This window comes from Eulemur rufifrons, chromosome 7 (genome assembly GCF_041146395.1).
Source record: "Eulemur rufifrons isolate Redbay chromosome 7, OSU_ERuf_1, whole genome shotgun sequence".
NCBI lineage: Eukaryota > Metazoa > Chordata > Mammalia > Primates > Lemuridae > Eulemur > Eulemur rufifrons.
Genome location: NC_090989.1, coordinates 226,930,964 through 226,955,336, shown reverse-complemented (window position 1 = coordinate 226,955,336; position 24,373 = coordinate 226,930,964). Strand labels below are relative to the sequence as shown.

The window sequence follows — 24,373 nt, the reverse complement described above, 5'->3', positions numbered from 1 at the left end:
GGGTGATTTCATTCATTTCCCTGAGGTCAACCTGTAAGCTCCATGAAAGCCGGGATTTTTTTTGTTTTTTTCCCTCCACTATAATAACTGGAACACCAGAAGAATTCATGACACATAGACTGTGTTCAATTGTTATTATCTATTATTGTTATTATTATAACTAAAAACTTGGAATCCTGGTTAAGTGTGTATTAGTTTTATAACTGTGGTCAATGTACTTAAATATTTTGGGCTTTTTATTATTCTTTCCACTAATAATATCATTCTTACTGAGTTTTGAGGATTTGAGGAAATGTATTTAAAGCACCTAATACAGGCCTGTTATACATATGATACAAAACTAAAAATTTTCCATTGATCCTGACTTTTCTCTCTTATTACTTTGGGTCTCTGAATCTATCTACATCACCGCTGCCTTAGCATCACCTCCATTACAAATAAAATAAAATCCAACTTCCATCTTGACATTCTCTGCATTCCTGCCTCTCTCACTTCACTTTCCACCTGTTTGAGGCATAACCAACTTTGTGCATTTTCTCACAATACTCCCCTTTCATGCTTCTGTGTTTTCAGACATGTGGTTTTCTCTGCTGAAATAGCATTCTCTGCCTTTTCTTTCTTTGCAGCCCCCCCAGTTCAGTCTAGTGTGATCTTTATAGACTGACACATCATTCCCTCCTTTGTGACATGGGCTCTGACTCTTCTTCTCTGCAGTTAGCTTATCCTTCCCCTGTAAATGACAGCACAATATTCTGACTTTTACTACCATCATTGTACTATAGATGCTTGCTTATGTTTCTCTGAAAGGTAACTTGGCCTTTTGTTGTTTTATTTACATTCACTTAGGTGATTGGCATGTAATAAAAAGTTAATAAATTTCTGTTACTTGATTGAACCTATATTTCTTTACATATTTTAGACACACTATGGATATTTGTTTTGTACTGTACCTGTTTGCATAGATCCAAGGCCTTCTGGAGCCTGATTTTGCAGTCTCTACCATAAACCCAAAGTACTGTTGGCTTTTATTCCAAATGAAAGAGATGCCTGCTACTTGGACCTTTATGCTATTAGGGAAAATAAATGGCTTTCTTGACAATGCTAGAGGTCACCCAGTTGTCAGTTGTCATTTCATCCTTGCCTGTGACATGTAGTAATGGTTACCTGCAGGGGAATCTGAGAATGGAAGTTTGTAGCTTTCACGTCTGTTACGGTAGAAGGTGGCAAGAGAAAAGGGCAGTCAGAATGGGTGTTGAGAGATTTATCTATCACAGTAATAGTAACTGTGATATCACTGTCTGTGATAGTATCTATCACAGTAATTTCTCATTTTTTACTGGTCCAAGTTAAGGTGGAGAAATTAGTCTGTTACCTGTGAAATGGAGATACTAGTTAAGCATTCCTAATCCAAAATTTGAAATCTGAAATGCTTCAAAATCTTTTTGAACTTTTTGAGCACCCATGTAATGCTCAAAGGAAGTGCTCACTGAAGCATTTTGGATTTTGGATTTTCGGCTTAAAGATGCTCAATTGGTAAGTATATAATGGACATGTTACAAAATCTGAAAAAATTTAAAATCCCAGACACTTCTGGTCTCAAGCATTTTGAATAAAGGATACTGAGCCTGTAACCCCAGTTTATCAAAAGTGCTTTGTGTACCATCTGAAGCACTTAATAATGTTTACTAGCACTCAACAAACATTAATTATTGCTGTAAAATTATGTACTTTAGTTATTTGTTTACAGACTTCTACTTATAATTTTAAATTCTACATATTGTCTTGTGTGTTTTTAAACCACTCTAGCCACTCTTAGAAAAACCACTCTTCTAAGATTGTTTTTTAAAAAAATTATAGGGCCTGTTTAAGTACAGAAATGATTCAAAGTAAATATCTGGTGCCAGCATGTATTTTCTATGGCCCACTAGCTCAGTTGGTTAGATCATAACTAATGAGGTCTAGGTCGTTAATTCATTTGCCACAAAGTCCAATTAGCTTTGATCTGGTCTGTGTGGGCCCAGATTGTATCTTCAACTCCAGCCAATCATGTCACAAATGTGCACTTTTGGTCAAGAGAGAGAAGATGCGTCTTTAAAAATCTTCCGTTACTATCAAGTATAATTTTTGATTGAAGGTTCTATAGCATCATTTTCATATTTAATAAGGAAATATCATTGTATTGCCATGTATTATACTCAAAATTTTAATAGCTAGAGGACTACATTTTTTCTCAAATATGACCCAAAATTTCTTTTTTTCAGCAGAAGCAGTTTTAATCTTTCTATAATTTTGCAGTGCTATCATTTGACTACATACGACTTTTGTCTCTAATGTTCATTTTAGGGTTTTTATACTCCCTCTTTTTATTTGATATACTTCCATATGTGTTAGAAAAAAAACACTCCATGTCCTTCTGTTGTATCAGAGTGAATTAATAGCCAGTTAGTGTTTGATCCCTGACTTGGATCACAGTCAGATTCCCACTTGTGTATGATAATGCTTTCTGCTAATGATACTTTCAGAAAATAGGGGCTCTGATCTTTATTATGAACTTTCAAGCACCCAGTACATGGCCCTACAACCTGTACATGCTTAGTAAGTACCAGTTCACTGATGCTCTTGTCACCAGCATCCCCATGTCACGTAGCCGTAATGCGTGGGGTTTCATTCAAGAGGTGGCGGCAGCCCTCACAGATACGTATCATCACTTATGGAAATGTGTAATAATTGTAATTTGATGATACTAAAGTGTTTACCTGGTTCTCCCTGTGAATATAGACAATTACTGCTGGCATAACAGGTTTAACAGTTTAAGTTGGTGAGTGAGCATACATTTCAGTTGAACAACTGAGACTGCTTTATAGTGCTGGCTGGCTGTTTTTGCTCAAGGGAGCAGGTAACTCAATTTACTGTTATTCACTGTTGCCACTGTTTATTTTATCCTTCTGTAGGAACTCAAGCTAAACCATTTGTATATTTCCTTGCAATCATTTTTCTAAGATTATCCCAAAGGCTTGATCATGGTCATCTCCATTTCTACAAATTCTTACAATTTATGATCTCTAGTCATTTAGAATACTGGGGTTAAGCCAGCTGGGAAACACTGCATACCATGTAGAAAGAGTCCATTTCAATTGAAATTTCTTGATGTAGCTCTGAAACCATTTTTTCAAATAAATTTTTGTTCTTTCCCCCACTCTTTTTTTGACTCATACTCTCTCCACCCACTCCTACATCATGCTAGTCAAACTAGAAATAAAGATATCATGCCATATTATGTCCAAATTAAGAAATTTTTATTTTAAAGCATTTTCTTATATAAACCACTCTTTGAAGCTTGCCCACTGTGAAGAGACAATCAATGTTTTAAAATGCAACCATTCCTTATATGGGGATCTGTTGTAATAAGGATTGACAGCCTTCTTATAGTCTTCATGTTTAGATTATAGATTTCTCATCAACCTCAATGCAGAATTTCCCAAACCATGTTCCACAATATGTTAGTCCCATAAAAGAGTTCTGTGATTACACAAGCAGGGATATACTGTATGATTGCCTTTCTGTTGAGGACTCTATGGTTCTTTAAAAGACTCTGTAGAATCTGAGAAGTCTTATAGGAATGCATAGAATTCTTTTATCTGTATAATGTCTAATAAAATTCCATAGTATACTTTGGAAGATGGTATATTGACATTGAATATATACAATTCACTAATTGTTGACATTGTATAATTAATTCACAATCCATAAGCATGTGGACAGGACTCACATTTTAAAAACATTATACCTGTGGTCATCTGTTGAAAATCATGTAGTTAGTGCATTTTCTGAACTCATCCAATTATTTTTTTCTCATACACTTTAAATGATTAATGAGGAACCTTAAAAGGATACTCTCTTCAAAGTCTTCTTTTCGTCTTTAAGTGAAATAGTGAGTTTCAATATTTGCAGGTGAAATTATACTTATTATCATTCACATGTTCTCTGCTTAGAAGAAATGGTTATATGGAGTTTCTGAAATGGAGATGGAGAGGATGCTTTCTTCATTTATGCTTTTACTGATATACACATTCTACTTGGTGTAGGAGTTGATTTGTGAATCCATTTACCATTTAGATTTCAGTAAGTATATGGCTGATTACATAGAAAACCCTCTTGGAGAGAGAACTGTCATGTGGAAAAGACCATGGAGGTCTCACTACAATTAGAGAAGGGCCCATTTTATTAATCACATAAAAATTCCTATCTCTCCAAAAGTGGATAACTTTCAAATATAGCTTCTCAGGTCAGAGTTGGGAAGGTTGTGAAAGTCATTTATTCCAATCCTTCCACATTACAGATGAATAGACTGAGGCCAGAGAGGTACAGTAATTTGCCTGGCTAGTTAGTCTGGAGTTCATATTTTCTGACCCTCAATGCATGGTCCTCTCCAACAATCTGCAGATACTGACCTTTTGCTCAGTTATTTGAGGGATTAGGGAAGTAAGGCTGGCTGATTACAAAAAAAAGCACAAAAAAATTGTATTACATATTATACTTAATACTGTTATATTGTTGTATATCTGATTGTGGATAAATAATAATTAAACTTGTGATTTTTTTAAATGGCTGATTCTTAAAGACGAAGAGTCTGTTTTTTCATGTGAATTGCTTTTCATTTTTTTAAATCCCATCTTACATTTTATAGTGAAAATTATTTTGTGAATATAGAACATATTGGATATTCCTAAATGTGTAGAAAAGTCCATATTTAATAATTTTTCAACATTAAATGTTTTAAATAAATAGCTTTCTAGAGAATCATTATTTGACTGCCATATTTCTATACCTTTTTATTATTCTCCATTAATAGAACTAAAAGATGCCATATTAAGGGCAATTTTTTCTGTGATACTTTCACATCCAGTAGATTGACATCCAGAACAGTTCTACATGATAACACTTGAAAGAGTTTAGATACTTAATTTTTCTTCTCCTCCCTCTCTTTTTGTAAGAAAAGAAGAAATGAAAGAGATACACATATGCTTTTTTAGGTTTAAAATCAAGTTGTGTTATTAATTTTCTAAAATGAACTAAAAAACCCTTATTCAAGCATTATTTCTCTTACTAACTAGTTGTATACCTTCAGGCAAATAACACATTTGCACCTAGATTTCCTAATCTGTAAAATGGGGATTAATAGTTTAAAACATTATTTAATAATCAGGTCAGGTTCAGGAAGAAGGAGTAATGAGGGGGTGGGAAGCCATGTAATTTGCATTGTCTGAAAAATATATTCACTTTTAGTATAGTTACTCTTGTAAAACTAGTGGCAAAAGTAAAGCTTGTTAAAAATCTCTGCTGGGACAAATATTTAGAAGCAAGATTGAAAAATCTTTGTTGGAGGCATGCATTTTAAAAGGTTGAGAATCACAGTATTATGCCTTAAAAAGAGGCTAAAGTTCCCTATCTATATGAGATCTAAGGCTATTTCCCAAAGGTTGAGCTTTGTAATTACCAGAAGATTCTAGAGGACAGCACCAACAAGTCTTAGCCTGGCCCTCAGAAGCACTCAGAATAAATAGACTTGCCTCTCAGGGATACTCCAAAGCCCCAAATTGCCTTCAGTTTAGTAGTGTGCCTGGCTTTGAGTGTGGACATACCACCTATTTGCCTGGATTTAGCACCCTTCTTGGCCTCAACGACATACATAAATGCTTTAGCTGCTTTCATCTATTTTAAAAAGTCCCACTTGACAAAATCCATCTGTAACAAGTGCTTTATTTCTCCCTTTGTTTTCAGATTAAAACCTCTCAGGATTGACCACATGTTCTTCAGCCCCTTCCAAGCTTGCTTTCTTCTCCACATTACCATAACATTGCTCTTATTAGTGTCATGGATGACCTTTGGTTGTTTAATCTAACAGATGTTCTTCTAGATTAAATTTATTTAATCTCTAGCCATCAACCAGTCAACCACTCTATTCTTGAATCTTTTTTTAAATCGCTTCTTTTTGGCTTCTCTAACTCTATATTTTTCTTTTTCCTTCCTACCTTAATGGCTCCTCCTCATTCTTACTGTTAGCAAGTAAGTTTTCTATGGCCTTAGCTCCAGAATCATATTGGTGTATGGTTCCCTAGTATTATCTAAGGGAGCATTTATTCCACAACACTATGACTATCTGTCATTCTCTTGACTATTTGTGACTTATCTATCATTTATCTTTCCCCCACTAAAATGTAAGCTTCATGTGGGCAGGGACCTTGTTTGTTTATTCCCCATTCTCTCTCTAATACATGATAAGTGCTCAATCTATATTTGTTGAGTGAATTAAACAAAGAATTTATTAAAAAAGCATTATAAAAAAAGCATTTAATAACAGGAGGCACACTTGGTAGTTTTAAGTACACAGGGAAAAGTGAATGAAACTGAATTGAGATGCTGCTGATGGGGCTTTCACACAGCTTTGCTATTTATTTTGTTGTTATTTTTTTTTTCTGGTGGAAAACGTTTTAAAACTTATGCCCATATATATGGTTACTCAGTTTTTCTTGTTTATAAATTTGTGTCAGTGACTCTGGGTTAAATCCTTTATATTGTCATTTCTGCCAAAGTTGATTTAAGTCCATATTCACTTCTCTGACCTCTATTGTCAGGGCAAGTGACTCATATATGTATTTATTATGTGTATCTTTCTGGTATGTTTCAAAAACAATTATAGCAATGGAAATTTTGGTAATGTCATGAGCAGCTGCCACAGAATATAAAACTCCTTTTATAACTGTAGACTTGGACTTTTTTAAAAACCCAAATACACTGAAAGAATTATTAGTGCTAAAACAGCACTTTTTTCCCTTTGTTCTTGTGAAAGTTGGACTTCACATTTTTAGTATCCTTTGGCACAGTGGTTCTCAAAGTGTGTTCCCCAGATCAGCAGCATTGACATCCCCTGAGGACTTGTGAGAAATGCCAGCTTTTGGTATCGAGTCTAGTTCTGCTGAATGAGGAACTTTGGGGGTGGGACCCAGCTATCTGTGTTTTGACAAGCCCTCTAGGTGATTCTGATACACACTAAAGTATGACACCACTGCTTTACCATACAGAAATAAAGAATTTAAATGCAAAGTAAAGTATAAATGTGCAGATATCCTTACATGTAATCATCATAGAATGATATAAATTAAAGTTATTATTCTAATACTCTATACATTATCAACATGTATAGTAATGAAAATACTGCATATGAAGGAGAAAACGCAATTAGTAATTACAAGAAGTATTACTGACTTTTGACATTCATTCTTGCATTTCTTCCCTAATAGGCATGGCAACAACTTAATAAACGCTTTTATTTTTTACTTATTGTTATAGCAGTTGAAGTCAGCAGAAATAAGTATGTCTTCTGAATTTAAATGAAGGCAAATGTTTTATTAGTGGTATTCAGTACTATTTATTATTTTATGTTTAATCTATTATTTTTATTCTTATGTCATAATAAGAGGTTAAATGTCAGGTCACTTAAATTCTTTTCTCAAGTGCTGTTTTCCTTTTGGTGTCTTTCACAAAATATACACGTCACTTTGCTGGTATATCTCTTGCCTTCAGTCTGACTTGGGGTGTTCAAGAGAATATCTATTTCAAAACTCAAATAAGTAGTACATGCTGGGCAGCCAGAGATATATACTACATGAATACAATTTGTTGAAGATTCCCAATAATGTAGGTATTTCTTTGCAGGGCTTTAGAGACCCACATAAAAACTTCATAATGGAAAACTGTTTTAGGCAGAAGTTCTTGGTTTCAAGCAACAGAAACCAACTCTGGCCTATTTAAGAAAAACAAAAAATTTCTTGAAAGATATTTGTGACTCACAGAATTTCCAAGAAGTCTGGAGAATCAGGCTGGAAAAAGGCAGACACGAGTGATGTTGGGCTGCATCCAGACCATAGAAAACACCACAGTGCAGAGTTAGTCCAGAAAGGACCCCATGCCACCGCAGCCACCCTGAGCACTACCTGCCATCACTCCCCCTGGAGACTGGCCCTGCCTACTGGACCTGCTGCTTATGAAAACTGGGTTTGGCTCTCACTCATGCTGCTGTTCCTATTGCTTTGTGCCACTAACTGCCTATTTAGGGCAAGTACTTCTGATTATTTGAGCCCCGAGTTGATTTCCTCTGGCCTGTTTGTAAGGGAGGTTGAAAAAGCCATTATCTAGTTTTCGGAGCTGTTATAGTTGGAAGTGAGATTTGTCCTCCACCAACATTCACAAGTTGAGGCATTGTACAAACATAGGGGGTTCAGATGCTGTGTAACAAACGAAAATTCCTGCAAGTATCTCTACTATAATGACCCAGTGACTCTTCAGCATGATAAAAAGGGACTAGAATCCTAGGCAGAAAATAGGATATAGGTCTTTCTGGCCATAAATCACAAAACTTAAAAGTATTGACTAAGTTTTTAGGGTATTAATAGTGCCCTTGAGTTAATGAATTTTAAATCCTATATGGATAGTGACTGTGTCAGTTTTATTCAATATTACAAAATATATATTATCTGTTATACAATATGGGACCTGAAAGATACTCAGTAATTATCTGTTGACCGACTGACTGACAGAATCAGTCACTTAATTATTTATTATCTGACTGTCCTGTGGAGTCTTAGAGTTCTGGGTTGGATGGAAAGTCTCAGAGGTGGCTATATAGGTGGGAAGAGGAGAAACAGACTGGTCTGTCCTCTGTGTCCCCCCTCAACTCGAGCATGTTCCACTTTTATCCATTTGGCACTTTGAAGTTAATATTTAATTGGAAAAGAGTCAGTGCCACCACTGGACATTGAAAGTAGAGTGTCTAGCCTTCTTTCTACTGTTTGAATAATCGTGGAAGAAATTTTCCTGTCCAATTCGTAGATGTGCTTTTTGGCATGGAGTGTATGTTCATCAAGTAAAATCTTTACTAAATTTCTCCAAAAACCAAAGAATACTTTCTCTTCCAAGTCCTTAGAGATAAAATCAAAAGAAAAAGTGGAGGGCCAGTTTTTACCCTTTTCCAAAACAAATGCTTGCTTTCCTCAACTACATAATGAGTTTTCTAAGAAAATTTTAATTTGCTATGCCTCTTTAAATCCAGTTTATTTGGCAACGTGTACACTTTTCTCTTTGTGAAATGCCAACAGAGCCAGCATAAAACAATAGAAAGAGCACTGGACCTGAGGTCTGTCCAGAGCTGAGCTCTAGTCGTCCTTCATAATCATCTTACTATCAGTATCATCCCCAAAGCAAGTGATTTTACCTCTCCACGTCTTGCTTTCCCCATCTATAAAAGTAGGGTAGCAATTCCTAACCTGTATGGCTCACTTCATGTGGATTAAGTGAGATAATGTATCTCCTATCTCTTAAAAACATTTCTTCTAGTTTTCAAATGCCTCTCTTGTGCTCTCAAACTTTTCAAAATTATTTAAAAAGTTGTTCATTTCTGGCTGCCTTTAGTTACTTATTTCCTCAGCTTAGTCCATTCAGACATGTATTACTATCACCACGCTGAGACACCTGCCAAGTGGACCACTACACGGGTCCACTTCCAAGTGAACAATACAGGTTAAGAATTATTACCTCACTTCTACAGGTGGGGAAAGTAAGACGTGGAGAAGTAAGATCACTTGCTGTGATCTTTGCCGTAGTCCATGACAATGGCTTTCAAGCATTTTAAACTACCATCCACAGTGAGAAAGTTAGACATACATTTTATACTCATAAATACACACACACCTGGGTGCGCACATGCATGCACACACACACACCATTTAAGTATATATACTGTGTATGACAGAAACAAAAATTTCTAAAAATAGTTATTCTAAGTAGGTGTAATATGCAGTGATGTATGTTGTCTAGTCTGTTTCTTTTTTTTAATGCTGTTGTAACCTATTAAAATTTATTTTATGACCCTCTGCTGGATCATGACCCACAGTTTAAAGAAAAAAATTTGTTTACACTGCCTGCACGTTTGGTTTTTATCTCCTTTTTAACCTCATTTCTTTCTAATATCCTTCTCATTTGTTATATCCAGGGTACTCTAGACTTGATTTCTTTCTAAATACCAGGATCTTTTTCATTTTGTGCCTTTTTCCTGTGTTGTGTACTGTGTTGTGAGAGTTTTTGTACTCTCTTCCTAATATATTATTCTTCTTGTTTTCCACAGGGCTGACTCCTTTTCATCTTTTAGTTTCAGTCTAAATATCTCTCCTTCAGGGATAACATTTATTGACTATACTATCTAATGTGCTCCTTCCTATTTATTGTTTTAATATTCTGTTTTTTTCTTTCATAGCACCTAGGAAAATTTATAATTATCTTATTTCCTTTCTTGTTTTTGCCCATTACCCATTATGTTATGCAGCTCCTATGACAGTAAAGGTTATGTCTGTGTGGTTCCTTTTCTTCTTGGAGCCAGAATAGATGCTTAGTAAATATATGTTAAAAGAATATGTACAGAGTGGCCTAAAAACAATAAAACATTGTACTGTTGTATAGCTTTTCATGTTTTAATTTTCAATGTTTATATTAAACAATATAATATGTAAAATATTATAATGATCACCATAACTATATTCTATCTTCATAATACAATTTATGGTGTGAGATTTACAAGCTATTTTATTTCCTTAATTTATCACTTTCATACCATTTCTTGATTTTATAGTGACAAGCTTATTGGTGGGAAGATATTAAAAACCTTGGTAAAATATAAAACACATAATTTAGAGATACATAGTTTATCTGGACTTGTGGATAAGACACCTGAAGGCAAAGAAAACAGAAAAATTGGTTATAGCTAAGATAAATTGACATAATCATCTTAGTGAATAAGTAAATAGGGAATATTCAGGGCCATACTTAGCCAAGGTATATGCTAAGGCATGATGGGGTACAAACAGTACTAATTTACTGAATTCAGTGGATCAGAGTCCTGACATTTACATAGAACCTTATAATAGAGTCAGCTATGAAGAAGCCTCTGTCAGCAAGTAGACATATATCTATGTGTTCACATTCATTACTGATACATATGCAGAACAATGGAAATATTTCTGCTATAGAAATGACAAAATAATATGACACATTATTTTTGTGACTTAGTCTATGGTAATCAAAATAGAACAAACAAAATGAACACAGCAGTATCTTTTAAATGTGCACAGAATTGCTTGGGAATTTAGCTATTTCAGGAATGTACAGTCCAGAAATAGTTAGCCGCTTTCAATCTGATATGCCAAAAATTGAATAATTTTCTTGAGCATATGTTTTAGAAATTTCTGGGGAAAATAGTGTGCAAGCAATAACTCATATGAAGAATGTATTTAGTATACAATATAAAAGACAAGCTGATCTGAGGTATCAGAATTAGAGAGTCTATTTCTAGTACCTAAAAAATAACTATTTATCTTTGCTATTGGTGCTTCTTTTTTAAAAATAAATTCGTCAGTATTCTTTCAGGAGCTTAGAGTATTCAGAAATGGAAAAGACCTTTAGGAGTTAACCTATGCTCGACCTTGGCTCTGGCTCCAGGGACTCCAACACATGGGTTAATGCTTGCCTTCTTAGCTTTAACAAACAATGGCTAAGGATATTATAATCTGCCTCTATTACTCAACCCAGTGTTTAAAAGACTTCCCCATTTCCTACTGCAAGTATATTTTTGTTAAAACCAAATTCAGACAATTCATGACACTTCAGTTCCTCATATAATTGTGTCTTTTTCACCCCCTAGAAATTGCCAGTCTTTACTCCAGTGTGTATTATGCAGTAGCCAAGCCTTTTCCACAGTTTCATGGGACATGATTGAATAATGGGGAAAATTTATGGATTGGACATACTCTCTAGTGGCTTTCTCCCTTTTCCTGCCCTTTGGTCATTTTCTAGCTCATGAATTATCTCCAGCTAGAAGGAAGCATGAAAATTAAAGTAGCTTGTTTTTTGCCACCATATTTTCATACTGACTTGAGGGCTATATATAGATTTTAAATATCTGTGATGTGTTTGTTTGCATTACTCTTGTTCACTAAGAATAATTATATAAAGAGGGAATATCCAAAAGATGGGGTGATTTAAATCTCTTGGGATGTTTTTCTTATGAGGCAGTAGCAACTTCCATGATCAAAGAACTTATAAAATTTAAGCATGTGGTGGTAAATACCCTCTGAAATAGTCCTGCATTTTTCATCACTCCTTCTTTACAATTACATCATCTGCAGATCCCATTCTGGGTAAGAATGGGGAATATTGTGGTGCTAGCAAACAGTGAGATAAGGTGTAAGGAAATCTCAAATAGCAACAGGAAGTTCATATGGTCCCTATCCCTGTTAGAGCTATTTCCTAGTACTTGTTGGTTGATTTATATCATGGACATACATAAAAGGTTAAGTTCTTGTTATGTGATATAATGGTTGAAAGCATAGGCTGAGTTGAGATTCCAAATCCATGATTCACCGGCTGTGTGCTTTACACAAACTTAACCTTTTTAAACTTCAGTTATTCACCTTGAGTGTGAAATAGGAATTATAACAGTACCTTTCTCATAAAGTTGTGATGAAGATTAAATGAGTTAATACCTGAAAAGCACATGGAATAGTGCCTGTTGCATAGTAAATGGTCAGTAAATATTAGCTATCATTAGCTGTATTTATATGTTTTATTTGTGAAATCTACTTACTAGTAGGGGGCATACTTAATCATCCAGCTTGGGCTGTGAAAAGGAAAAGGGGCACCATGTCCTTCATCTGTCAAAGTATTTATTGTCCTATCCATTTGTACAACTTATTTGATTATCCTTAAATACCAACATCAGATTGCATTATTATAAACACTGTTCAATGGGGCCACTGTCATATTCAGTGGACATAAATTAGAATGACCTCATTTCTCTTTTTATCTAAATTTGACATCAACATGGCTGTTTTATTTTATTGACTATGTAAGCCAAAAAATAAATAAATAAATGAGATTTCCAGTTGGGAAATAAAGCAATGATGGGAAGAATTGTATATGTATTTTAAATGGCACTTTTCTATCTGTAAAAAAATGTTGCATATGGAGTTGTTTCTGTTGTCACTCCAAACTAAAATTTATACCTGGATCTGCTGTGGCTCTTTCTAGAAAGGGCTTTTTACTCAGTATGGAATACTTTCAGAACGCTATCATTATGTTACTAAAAATTATATTACAAATTACATTATAAGTATAATTTATAATGGGTTAAAACTACCTGTTTTAAATTAAACAGAAAAATCTTAGAATGGTTTGACATAGTTTCTCATGCATTAACAAGTATTTGTGATATATAAATTCACGAATCTGCTATTATGTCCAATATCTTTTTAAGTATTTTTATTTGCTGACTATTTAGTGTACCTGCTATGTACCAGCAACTGTGTTGTGTTGAGACGACTGACGGGAGTGAAACATAATTTCATGGGAATATGAAGACATGAGAAAATTAACAATAAGCATATTGAAAGCTGTGTTTCAGGAATGCAAAGGGTGGTAGGAAAGTACAGAGAATAAAACATAAAATAGCCCTGTGAGGGGTGACCATGGAGGGAAAAGAATGCAGAAAATAATTCTGAGATAAGGAACTTGTGCTGAGAGTTTAAGGATGATTAGGACAAAGAAAGGGGATTGAAGAAAAATGCAAAGGCCCTCCAGGTGGAGAAAACCTGATATAGCAAACTGGAGAAGCAAGAGAAAATGGCACTTTGAGGGGACCAGCAAAATGGTCAATATGGTATGAGTGAGGAAAGCATTTGAGAACATGGCTAGTACCATGTCTGGAGATTATGTAGACACCAGTCCCTGACGGTTATGTAAGGTGGTCAAGGGTTTTGAATTTTTTTGAAGATGAGAGAATAATGGAAAGATTTTTTAGCAAGTCTTGATTTCATATTTGCATTTTAAAATATTCTCCTGGCAGCAAAGCTGGAAATATATTGGAAGAACGCTTGAGTAGAGGAAGGAAAATCAATTAGAAGGCAATTACAGGTTGAGTATCTCTAATCTGAAAATCCAAATCCAAAATGCCCGAAAATTTGAAACTTTTTGAGCACCAACATGTGGTAGTGACACCTTTGCTTTCTGATGGTTCATTGTATACAAACTTTGCCTCATGTACAAAATTATTAAAAATATCATATAAAATTACCTTCAGGCTATGTATATAAGGTATATATGAAATATAAATAAATTTCATGTTTAGAATTGCGTCCCATCCCCAAGGTATCTCATCATGTATATGCAAATATTCCAAAATCCAAAAAAATGAGATATATGAAACACTTCTAGTCCCAGGCATTTTGGATAAGGGATGCTCACCTGTATAATAGAGAACACTATGAGTTAAGGAAGGGTATATGAGAATGGAAGGAACTGGAAAATTACTTAGAAGATAGAATTAACAAGGCTCAGTGATTTGTGTTAGTCTAAGTGAGGGAAGAGTTGGCAATGATTTCCAAACCTGAGGATGGTAGTGCTGCCCTCAACTGAGAGGGGGAGTATACTAATAGAATAAAGAACAAGAGGGAGAAAGAATCTCATCATATGTTAAATTTTACATTAAGAGGTTCCCATATATCATGGGGGTTCCTAGTAGAGATAACCAGTTGGCTGTTAGAAACTCACATTTAATATTCTTAAAGTATAACTAGAAAGTAAAGAGAGCAGTGATATCAACCTATATAAGATTGTTTACTAAGAGCATGTATATGGTCATATAGTACTGTATGTAGTGTAGAGGTCTGTGGTCTAAATAAAAATAAGAGCTAAAAATAGAAACCTCAGAAAAATACCAATATTTGAAGTGCTAGAAAAATGGAGACTCTAAAAGGTTCTTGAGATGTTATGGTGAAAAAGCAAATAGGGGAAAAGACGTGCCATAGACTAAACTAAGGGACAAGAGAGATTAAGGCAGAGACCTTAATATATGTATAGGAAATGTCTGAAAACATACATACCAAACTGTCAGGAGTGACTAGCTCTGGGAGGCAGAGTTGAAAAGAATAGCGAAAGAACTGGAAATTTAAATTTGGTATTTGATTTTTTAAAATAAAGTATATTCTATCTCTCTGTATATTTTTCTAACTTCTTGTGAGCTTAGAAAGTATTTCAAAATAAAAAGTTAAAAAAATCAATTGAAAATGAAAAATAAATGAGCTTAATCAGAACAGAAAAAGAAGGGACAGGGTAACATGGAGTGATCAACAATGTCATACTATAGATAAGTCAAAAAAGATAAGGAATGACAGGAGCCTTTTAACTTGTTATTTAGATTTGGTCACAAGTGACCTATTAAAAGTAGTTTCAGTAAAAGGCTAAGGGCAGAAGCTTGACTGCAGTTGTTGGGAAGTAGAAAGTGAGGATGTGGAGAGGTGGCATTGTCATCTCATAAAGGAGAAGCTTGAGTGTGAAGGAGGAGAGAGATACTAAGTAGGGATTTAGGGTCCAAGGTGAATAAACTGTTTGCTGAAGATCCTTATGGTGGTAAGAGATCCATGCAAGCTACCTTAGTCATGGAGGTTTATTGTGAATCACCTAGGAATGTGAAGTAGCGTGAGTAGTTGACTTGTCAGCTCCTAGTCATTCCAGATCCAGCTTTTTTAAAACTGGGGTTTGTAGGAAGTTTTATATGCAGTTGAAGAAGTTGCTCAGCAAGATGTATTGGAGGGAAAGGACCTAAGCTTATTTATATGCTGAAGGTAGGCACCAGTAGAGAGCAAAAGCTCTAAAGTACAGAAACTAGTGGAGGTACTTATTAAAGAAATGTACCTTTAATTTGGAAAATAAATTGAACTATTATTTCTGGGCATGACATTTCATGCAGAATGCCAAACTCGCCATATTCCAAAGGCTAAACTAACCAATATATTTTAAATATATTCACTTGAGAAAAAATTTAATAAGATCATGTAAATAAGCTAGTAAATTTCTTCTTTTTTCTTCTTTTTCTAAAGCCGGACAACAACTTATCCTTACACCGAAACGCAGATGTACAGCCAAAACACTGGAGGGAATTACTTTGATACTCAAGGGAGTTCCGCACAGGTGACTACTGTGGTCTCATCCCACAGCATGGTGGGTACTGGTGGGATTCAGATGGGCGTCACAGGAGGACAACTCATCAGCAGCTCTGGAGGAACCTACCTGATTGGCAATTCAATGGAGAATTCTGGTCACTCAGTGACACACACAACTCGGGCCTCCCCAGCGACAGTAAGTATTTGAGTTTTTATCTGTTTAATTTAGCTTCTAGGTAGCCTCTATTGAACATTTTCCTCTGTAGAGCAAAAAGGACAACAGAGGTTAGAGTGGGGCAAGAATGTGTTAAGCAGCTTTAGTTGCTTCATTTTGTAGAATGTACCATATATAGTATTGTGCAGAATGTTACTGATATATATGCCCTCTAATTAAGTGAATTAGAAAGTTTTTATTTTTTAATGGGAAATTAAGCTGCTGATTTTAATAAGCATTTTTCCTTTATATTCAGTAAAATACTTTACATTTCTACTGAAAGAACTTACTTTAATATTATGCTTACTTTATGAGATAAAATCCAGCCAAGCAGTAATATAGAGAATAAAATAAAATTTAGTCTGAAATTTCCGCGTCTTCTAACAGTAATATTTATGCTCGCTGATCCCCAGAGAAGTTACGTTATGTAAGGTAGCACTTCCCAAACCTTAGACATTTAAGTTTCACCATATTCACATGCCACTTGTACTATTTACTTAATGTATTTAAAAATTGACTCACTTTTAAAATAGAAAACCATGTGTAATATTTTTCTAGTACATATTGAAATCAATACTGAAATATTAAAATTAAAAATGTTTACCTATGTGCCATATGTGAAGTCATGTTGCATTCCACCAGAGAGACACTTTGGGAAGCAATGCTATAGGTGATTCAGATGAAAAATATTTGCATTGGCTCTGATCATAGCTATGAGCAAATAATATTTTAGAAACACACTTGCATATTTGAGTTTTCAGGTTTTTAAAATTTAATAAGCATATTTATTTTGACACACTGTATTTTAATGTGTTGAAATGATGTCATAGAAATAGTCATAGAAAGTTATATGGCATTTGATATTGTCCAACTCTGTAACCTGAACTTCCCATTTTCATCTTAACCAAGCATATGAGAGAGAATGGTCATTTAGAGCCACAGCTAAAGCAGCAATGGAGTAGATTTTATATGTTTCATATAAAAGGGTGCTGGGGATTTGCATTAAGTGGATGTACCCCTTTCTCATTACCTTACCACATAGTTTGTTCTTGTAATGAAATAGAGGTAGATATAAATTTGGGAGAAAATAATAATATGAGAGGCTTTATATTTCTCATTTTATGGATTTTCTCCAGGATATCATATGTACTTGGTAAGTACTTTGTATATACTTTGTGTATTTGTAGTAATTACATGTGTTCATACTTTCATCATCCAGTGCCTTTTCCCTAATGCATTTTTTAAAACCTTTTATTTTCAATTCACTATTTGTTACTAACATCAGAACAGATGACTAGCTGTTCTGAGTGGAACATTCCATTTTGTAATTTTTTCTTTGTGATTTTGGAATATTTCCTATGTGTGTATTTGTCTCATGCTTTTAATAATATTAAGTATAGTATTTCTAGACTTTTTAGTCACCAGTATATTTATGTAGATTAGAAACTAAAGGGAGTTGTCACTAATAAATCACAGCTTCTCTGGACCTCAGTTCCTTTATCAATAAAATAAGGTGTTCGTTAGACTAAATTATTTCCTCTTAGCTTTAAAATCATAATATTTATAAAGGAATTATAAAATATTCTAGATGTAAAAATAACTATATCTTTACAATAAAAGGAAAAGAGGTAGGAAGGGGTACCAGTATTTTATTTCACTTCTAATGAAGGCCACATAGAGAGTCATTTTCAGTGAAAAAGAAAATAGTTGCCACTTACCAAAGGCCTTAGAAAAACTGGAAAATGGGGCCTGTGTGTCCTTTCCCACTTTCATTTCATCTAGTCTCTCTTGTGCTGAGATACCATCCTTCCAAACTCCATCCCTTTTCTACCTCACCTTCTCTAGGCATTCCTTCATGCCTTCACACTGACTTCTGCTACCTGAAAATACCCTCATCAGCTGGATTTGGGTTTACTAAATTTACTAGTTTTATCACTAAATTAACCACATTGTCCCAGCTCATGTAAATGCAGTTGCAAACATTAACAGGGTGTATTTTATAGTTTGATGATTCGGTTTTTATTGGGTAAGGGACACAGTTTGGTTTCTCTATAGGTATGAAAGGTGACATTACTCCTTAGGCTATCCATTACATAGATTTGATGTATGATTTTTATTATATTAATTGGTAAAAGAAACACATAAAATAACTGAAGTATAACAACTGGGAATAGTTGAAAACTATTTAAAAACACTAATTCATAATATCAATTGTACATACTAAGCTTATACTTAAAAACATTCATATTTGAGGTTTTGTTAAGGATAAAAATAATGTTTGAAGTGTTTTTTTCCTTTTTTGAGTTTCGTTTTCTTTTTTTACAAGAAAATTTCCTTTTTTTAACAAAAGGAGTATAAAAAGTGAAATACAAAGATAAATTTTGTTTGGAAAAATCACAAGCTGCTCTCACCAAAGCCCATATTGACAGTGGTGTACCTATCTAAATATACCTCTGCTTTGTTTATTATATTACCTTCCATTTATTACAAAAAAGTATATTTGATTTAGATCCTCTTCTCAATCATGCTTAAGATCTTCATCTGCTTGAGTCACAGCGAGGTTGTGATTCTCAGTTTACAATTTCACATCTGTTACTATAGTAAAATTAACAAAGTTTAAGTGCCGTGAAACCTATTTAAGATTTCCTAACATCCACCTCTTGCAAATGTTAGAAAACTTAATCTTAGATTTTTGGTTGTTTTGACTCCTAGAAATCAAAATTTTTTAAGTAGGTGCCATGTCATTAAAGGAAGTGAAATGTATAGTCAGTTAATTCATTCGATATGAAACTAGTTAAGTGTGCTTACTTGGGAACAGCACAAATCAAACACTTTTACTCAGTTCGTGGCTAGCAAAGTTTCCTGCTCTGGTTCTCAGAATAATTGCCTTAACTCTCTCTTATATTTGACCTGTATCTGTACAGAAATACTTTCATTTAAAATTCCCACAAAGAAAAGCTCACCCCAGAATGCAAATCAATTTCTCAAGATATGCTAATCAAAAACAGTTAATGATTTGAAATTGAAGCCACTACTAAGAAAAATAAATGATTAACACTTGAAGCGTTTTCTTACTTAATCTAATATTCAATATAAAACCTAAAACCATTTTTCTTATACTAGAAGGCTCTCTGAATCATTAAGGAGAATTTTTATTTGAGCACATGATATATTTTTGTAACTTTAAAGGAAAAAAAATTTTGTATAAAAGCTGTTTTAGTATTTCATTTTTGGCTTATGCATTGTAAAATTTTTAGTTTTCAAGGTACATGGAAATGTCAACATTTTTCAAAATATTATGGTAGGAAATTAACTTTTATATGATGAATATATTATGGCACAAACTATCAATATTCAGATTTAGTCAAAATACTATTTCTTCTTTTACTTACTGTGTTCTTTTACTTGGTCTATAGAGTCCATGTGTTTATAAATTCTATATGTATGTATATGTATACATATGTTTTTACTTATATAAATATGCACACATTACACATTTAAAAGGCATTTCCTGCTGATAATATTAAATAGCAATTTTCAGAAAGATTTTATAACATTTTTGTTGAATTATCATTGGATATGAATTCAGCTAAGTTACAACTTGAATAAATGTTTTAAATTTCATCAATGTTAGTGATCTATTTATTGTTAATAAGTAGGCACAATGTCAGTAAAGAGGCACAGTGTTCAGTAGCACATGAACATTAAGGTACAAGTGTTGGCTACAGTTAAAACTTCGAACTTATTATATACCTTCCTTCTAACTATATCAACATAATGTTTCCCTATATGTCTTTATTCATTTGAAACTCTAATGAATTTTTATTATTTTCTGTATAATCATAACATTTATGGGATTATAGAGTTTTGGAACCTGAACACAATTTACATTTGAAGATCCAAAATTTGTGAATGTAATTATTTTTTGTGTGCTCACCACAACATAAGTTTCTCTTATATAATACTATGCAATACTTAGCAATTTGCTTTCAGAAGCTTTACTTATTCACTCTTTCATAAAATAATATTTGTATTCTTATAATTAAATGGTTATTTATGGAATTTTTTTCTTCATAACTAGATAAGAATATAGTAATCGTTTTTGAAACTATGATATGAAAGCTAATTTTAACAGCTTTATTTATATACATTTAGTAATTATATATGTTAACAGGCTCTTGCTAAAATTAGATCTCAGCAAGAGGCACAAGGAAAGTGTGTTGATGAAAATAATATTCTTATTTCCACCTCTTTTGATTAATATAAAATATTATAATTTCTTTTAATTATTTGGACAAAAATGTGAATGTCCATCTGCCACTATATAAGTAAAAGTTTGCTCTAACTTACATAATTTATGGAAAGTTAAAATTCATTTAAGGATTATAGATGCTTTTTTTTCTTTATTCTTGGCTTTACATGTTTATGAATTTTGTGTAAGGAAATGCTTTTTCTAAGAAGATCAGTATGGTTAGCTCTCCAGAAAATAATTTTGGTGACTTATTCTTTTGCTAGTATGCTACCAATGGCCATTTGTTTTACTTTAAAATTTTTATTAATTTATTTATATGAATCAATTTACATTCTTAAGTTGTACATTCAGAAAATAAGAGGAAGTGCTCTCTCTTTCACCCCTGTTCCCCAGTTCTCTTCCTTAGAGGCAACCAATCTTACAAAGTTCTTTAAGTATCATTCTAGAAATAGTCTATGCATATTCAACCAGAATAGACATATCTTCTCTCCGTCTCCCATTTTTTAACAGAAATGATAACAAAAATACCGCATCATGCTTTTTTTTTTCACCTAACAGTATATCTTAGAGTTTTTTTTACATATCAGTACTTGAAGGACTTTCTTATATTTAAGGGAAATGATTATATTAGAAGGAGCTCAATTGCCCATCTACCTTACCGGGGGGAAAAAATGTTAAAGTAATAAAATTTGGTGGATTATTGGTTATGGCTATGCAGAAATAGGAAAGCAATATAGTCAACTGGGATGAAAACTTCTGTTTAGTTATCATATGTGAAGGTATGCTTGGAAGAAAATAATTTTTCTAAGTTAGAAATGTACATAAATTATTATAAATCATAGTTTTTATTTTATATTACAAGAATAGGGATTTCTAGTTAAAATAATTTTATCTTCCAATTAGCCTCAATAATTAAAAAAAAAAACTCTCCACTTATTTTGGCAGAAGCATGTATCTCCATTATGATCTTAGCATTTTCTGTTTTCCTACGTCCCGTTTTCCATAGGCCAACCTGATCCCTCAAATAAAACTCATCAGACAGAGTACCTCGAATCCTCTGCTTCCTGCACTAAATCGTAAATTGACTGAAGGTTCTGGGACCTCATTTTCAAAGCCCTTAATAAGATGGGACTTTGAGTGACTTGTAGTCTCCATCACTTCATCTATATTCCATTCAGCTGTCAATCAGTTCCCCACTGCTCCAGCCTTGAAGCTGATAAGATCTGGAGCCAGTAATTTTACCGTTAAAGCTGTAAGACATTCCACTCCTAGAAATCTTGATAAACTGGAAGGTTAAGACAAACAGAATGACAGCGTCCTTCAGTCTTTCATGAGCATAACCAGTGAATTCCCCTGAATTTTTAAAGCAAAATATAATAGTGAATTAGTTTATTTTTTAGCTATTTCATACTGAAACAGCATCTCAGAACACAAGTATATGGGAACATGCCAGAAATAGCAAGATTCTGTTTCATACAAAATCTGGGTTAGGAAGGTTTAAGGATGTTCGTAAATTCTACTCATAAATACGAAAGTAAGCTATGTCTCGTAGATCCTTATATTTACAAAGCAAATTTCAAATTAGTTTAGTAGTTCAGAACTATCATAAGTTTTAAAGGAAAAAAACCCCACTAATTGTATGCTTCACTCATGGATATCAGGTAATCTACATAAAATATAAAATGCATTGGTGGCAAATTAAAATACACTATAGTCTCTAAGTTATGCGTGAGTCAATATTAGACCCATGAAGACTTAACACTGCATCTTTTACTGGCCCATGTCTTTAATTTAATGGAAGAAAATGTGACACAATGTGTATGACCAATTCTCAGTTCTGTAATGAGAGGGAATTTTTCCATGTCCCTACGCGTATTAGTTTATCTTTAAAAGCATGTGATTCGATTACCACTTTCTTAGCACATATAACTACAATTGCATTTACAATTCTGATTTACAATCAGAATTATCTGATTTCTTTTAAAATCTAGTGGTGGTGTTTGATTGTAACTTTGGTGGCAGTAAATTTCATGGGCTGGGAATTTTGTAATCTAACTACAGACTGTTAGAAACAATTTTTACACATTCATTTTAAATTTAATCACTGTAAGTTTTAGTGACTTTCCCATCTGTCTCATAAGAAAGGAAGATGTGATTTTTAATTGTGCTTTCAAAACTACTGGAAAGATGCAGTTAGGCAAGAGAAGGAAATAAAATATAAAAATAGAAAGGTGGTAAAGAGGTAAGAACTTGTAGATGATATAATTGTGTGCTTAATAAAAATCATAGAGAACCAAATGAAAACTATAACAAATAAGACAATTTAGTAAGGTGACAGAGTACAAAATTAATATACAAAGAAACCAATAGTGTTTGTAGATGCAAACAACAGTAGTTAGAAAATACAATGCAAGCAAAGATCTCGTTTATAATAAAATAAAAAAATACCTGGCAGTAAACTAACAATATGTGTGCAAGATCCAGCTGCTAACTAAAATTTTTTAAAGTTTCTGAGGAACACAAAAGGAAACGTGAATAATTGGAAAGGCATACCATATTTTTGAATATGAAATTTCAGTATCAAGCATTGAATCTCACTAAATTAATTTAAAATATTTCAACATAATCTCAACCAAAATACTAATAGATTTTTTCTTTTACAGGAAAGACTTTATGTAAATAAACATGCAAGGATAGCATAGAAAATTTTTGTAAAAAGGAAAATGATGAAGGGTGGGATGGGAGGAAACAGCCTATCACCTATTAAAACATTACAAAATTATAATAATGAAAACAATTGTCTAGGCATATGAAAAGACTAGAGAACATAAATAGACCAAACACATACAGGAATATAATCTATGATAAAGGTGGAGAAGTCAGTGGAGAAGTGATGGATTATCAGTAAGTGATATTTGGAACAACTGAATAACCCATTTATAAAAGAAAATTGCTAGGAGTTTGAGACCAGCCTGGGCAACATAGCAAAACCCCCATCTCCACAAAAAAAAAAAAATTAAAAACTTAGTTGGGTATATTGGCTCATGCCTGTAGTCCTAGCTAATTGGGGGGCTGAGGCAGGATGGTCCCTTGAGCCCAGGAGGTCCAGATTACAGTGAGCTACGATTACACCATTGAGACAACAGCGTGGGCAACAGAGCAAGACACCACCTCTAAAAAATAAGAAAGAAAAGAAGGAAAAGAAAATTAGATTGGCTTCATACATTACTCCTTAAACCAAAATTAATTTCACTTGGATGGAAGAATGTGTTTTATTATTCTCTTAGAGTGGGAAGCGTGATATAAAATCCAGAAGCTATAAAGAAAATATTGATAAACTCAATTACATAAAAGTGAAAATATTCTGCGTAACAAAAACCACAATAAACAAAGGCAATGGGGAAGCAACAAACTAGCATAAAGTTTTGAGACATTATATTCAAAGGACTAATTTTTTTAAATATATAGACCACTCCATAAGAAAAAAAAAAGGACCCAAAATGGGGAAAGTACATGAACAGGCAGTCCAATGAAAAGGAAATGAAAAATAAACTGCAAAGACACTTTCATCTCCCATACGGGCAAAACTGAAGGAGTGAGTTAGTAAGCCTTGGCAAATATGGAAGGAAATGGACATTCTCAATCATTATTGATGGGAATCTAAATTAGCTAAGGATCAGAGAGCAATGTGGAAATTTTAATTAAAATTGAAAATCCACGTATCTTTTGACCCAGTGAATCTACTTCTAGAAATTTATCCTACTGATGATACTTTTATATATAGGAAATGCTATAGACAACTATATTCATTATAGAGTTATAATGGAAAAAGATTGGAAAATGCCTAATTGTACATCAGCAGGG

At 33.5% G+C, this 24,373-nt stretch overlaps 1 protein-coding gene across 2 annotated transcripts in view; it reads left to right on the top strand.

Annotated features, from left to right (window-relative positions):
• The window catches only part of RFX3 (regulatory factor X3), a 284,384-nt gene that overhangs the window by 165,595 nt on the left and 94,416 nt on the right, over positions 1 to 24,373 (top strand). For both annotated transcript variants that reach the window (XM_069474175.1, XM_069474176.1), the window contains one exon: positions 15,981 to 16,239. In XM_069474175.1, coding sequence (XP_069330276.1) covers positions 15,981 to 16,239 — 259 coding nt within the window. The remainder of the gene's footprint in view (positions 1 to 15,980; positions 16,240 to 24,373) is intronic.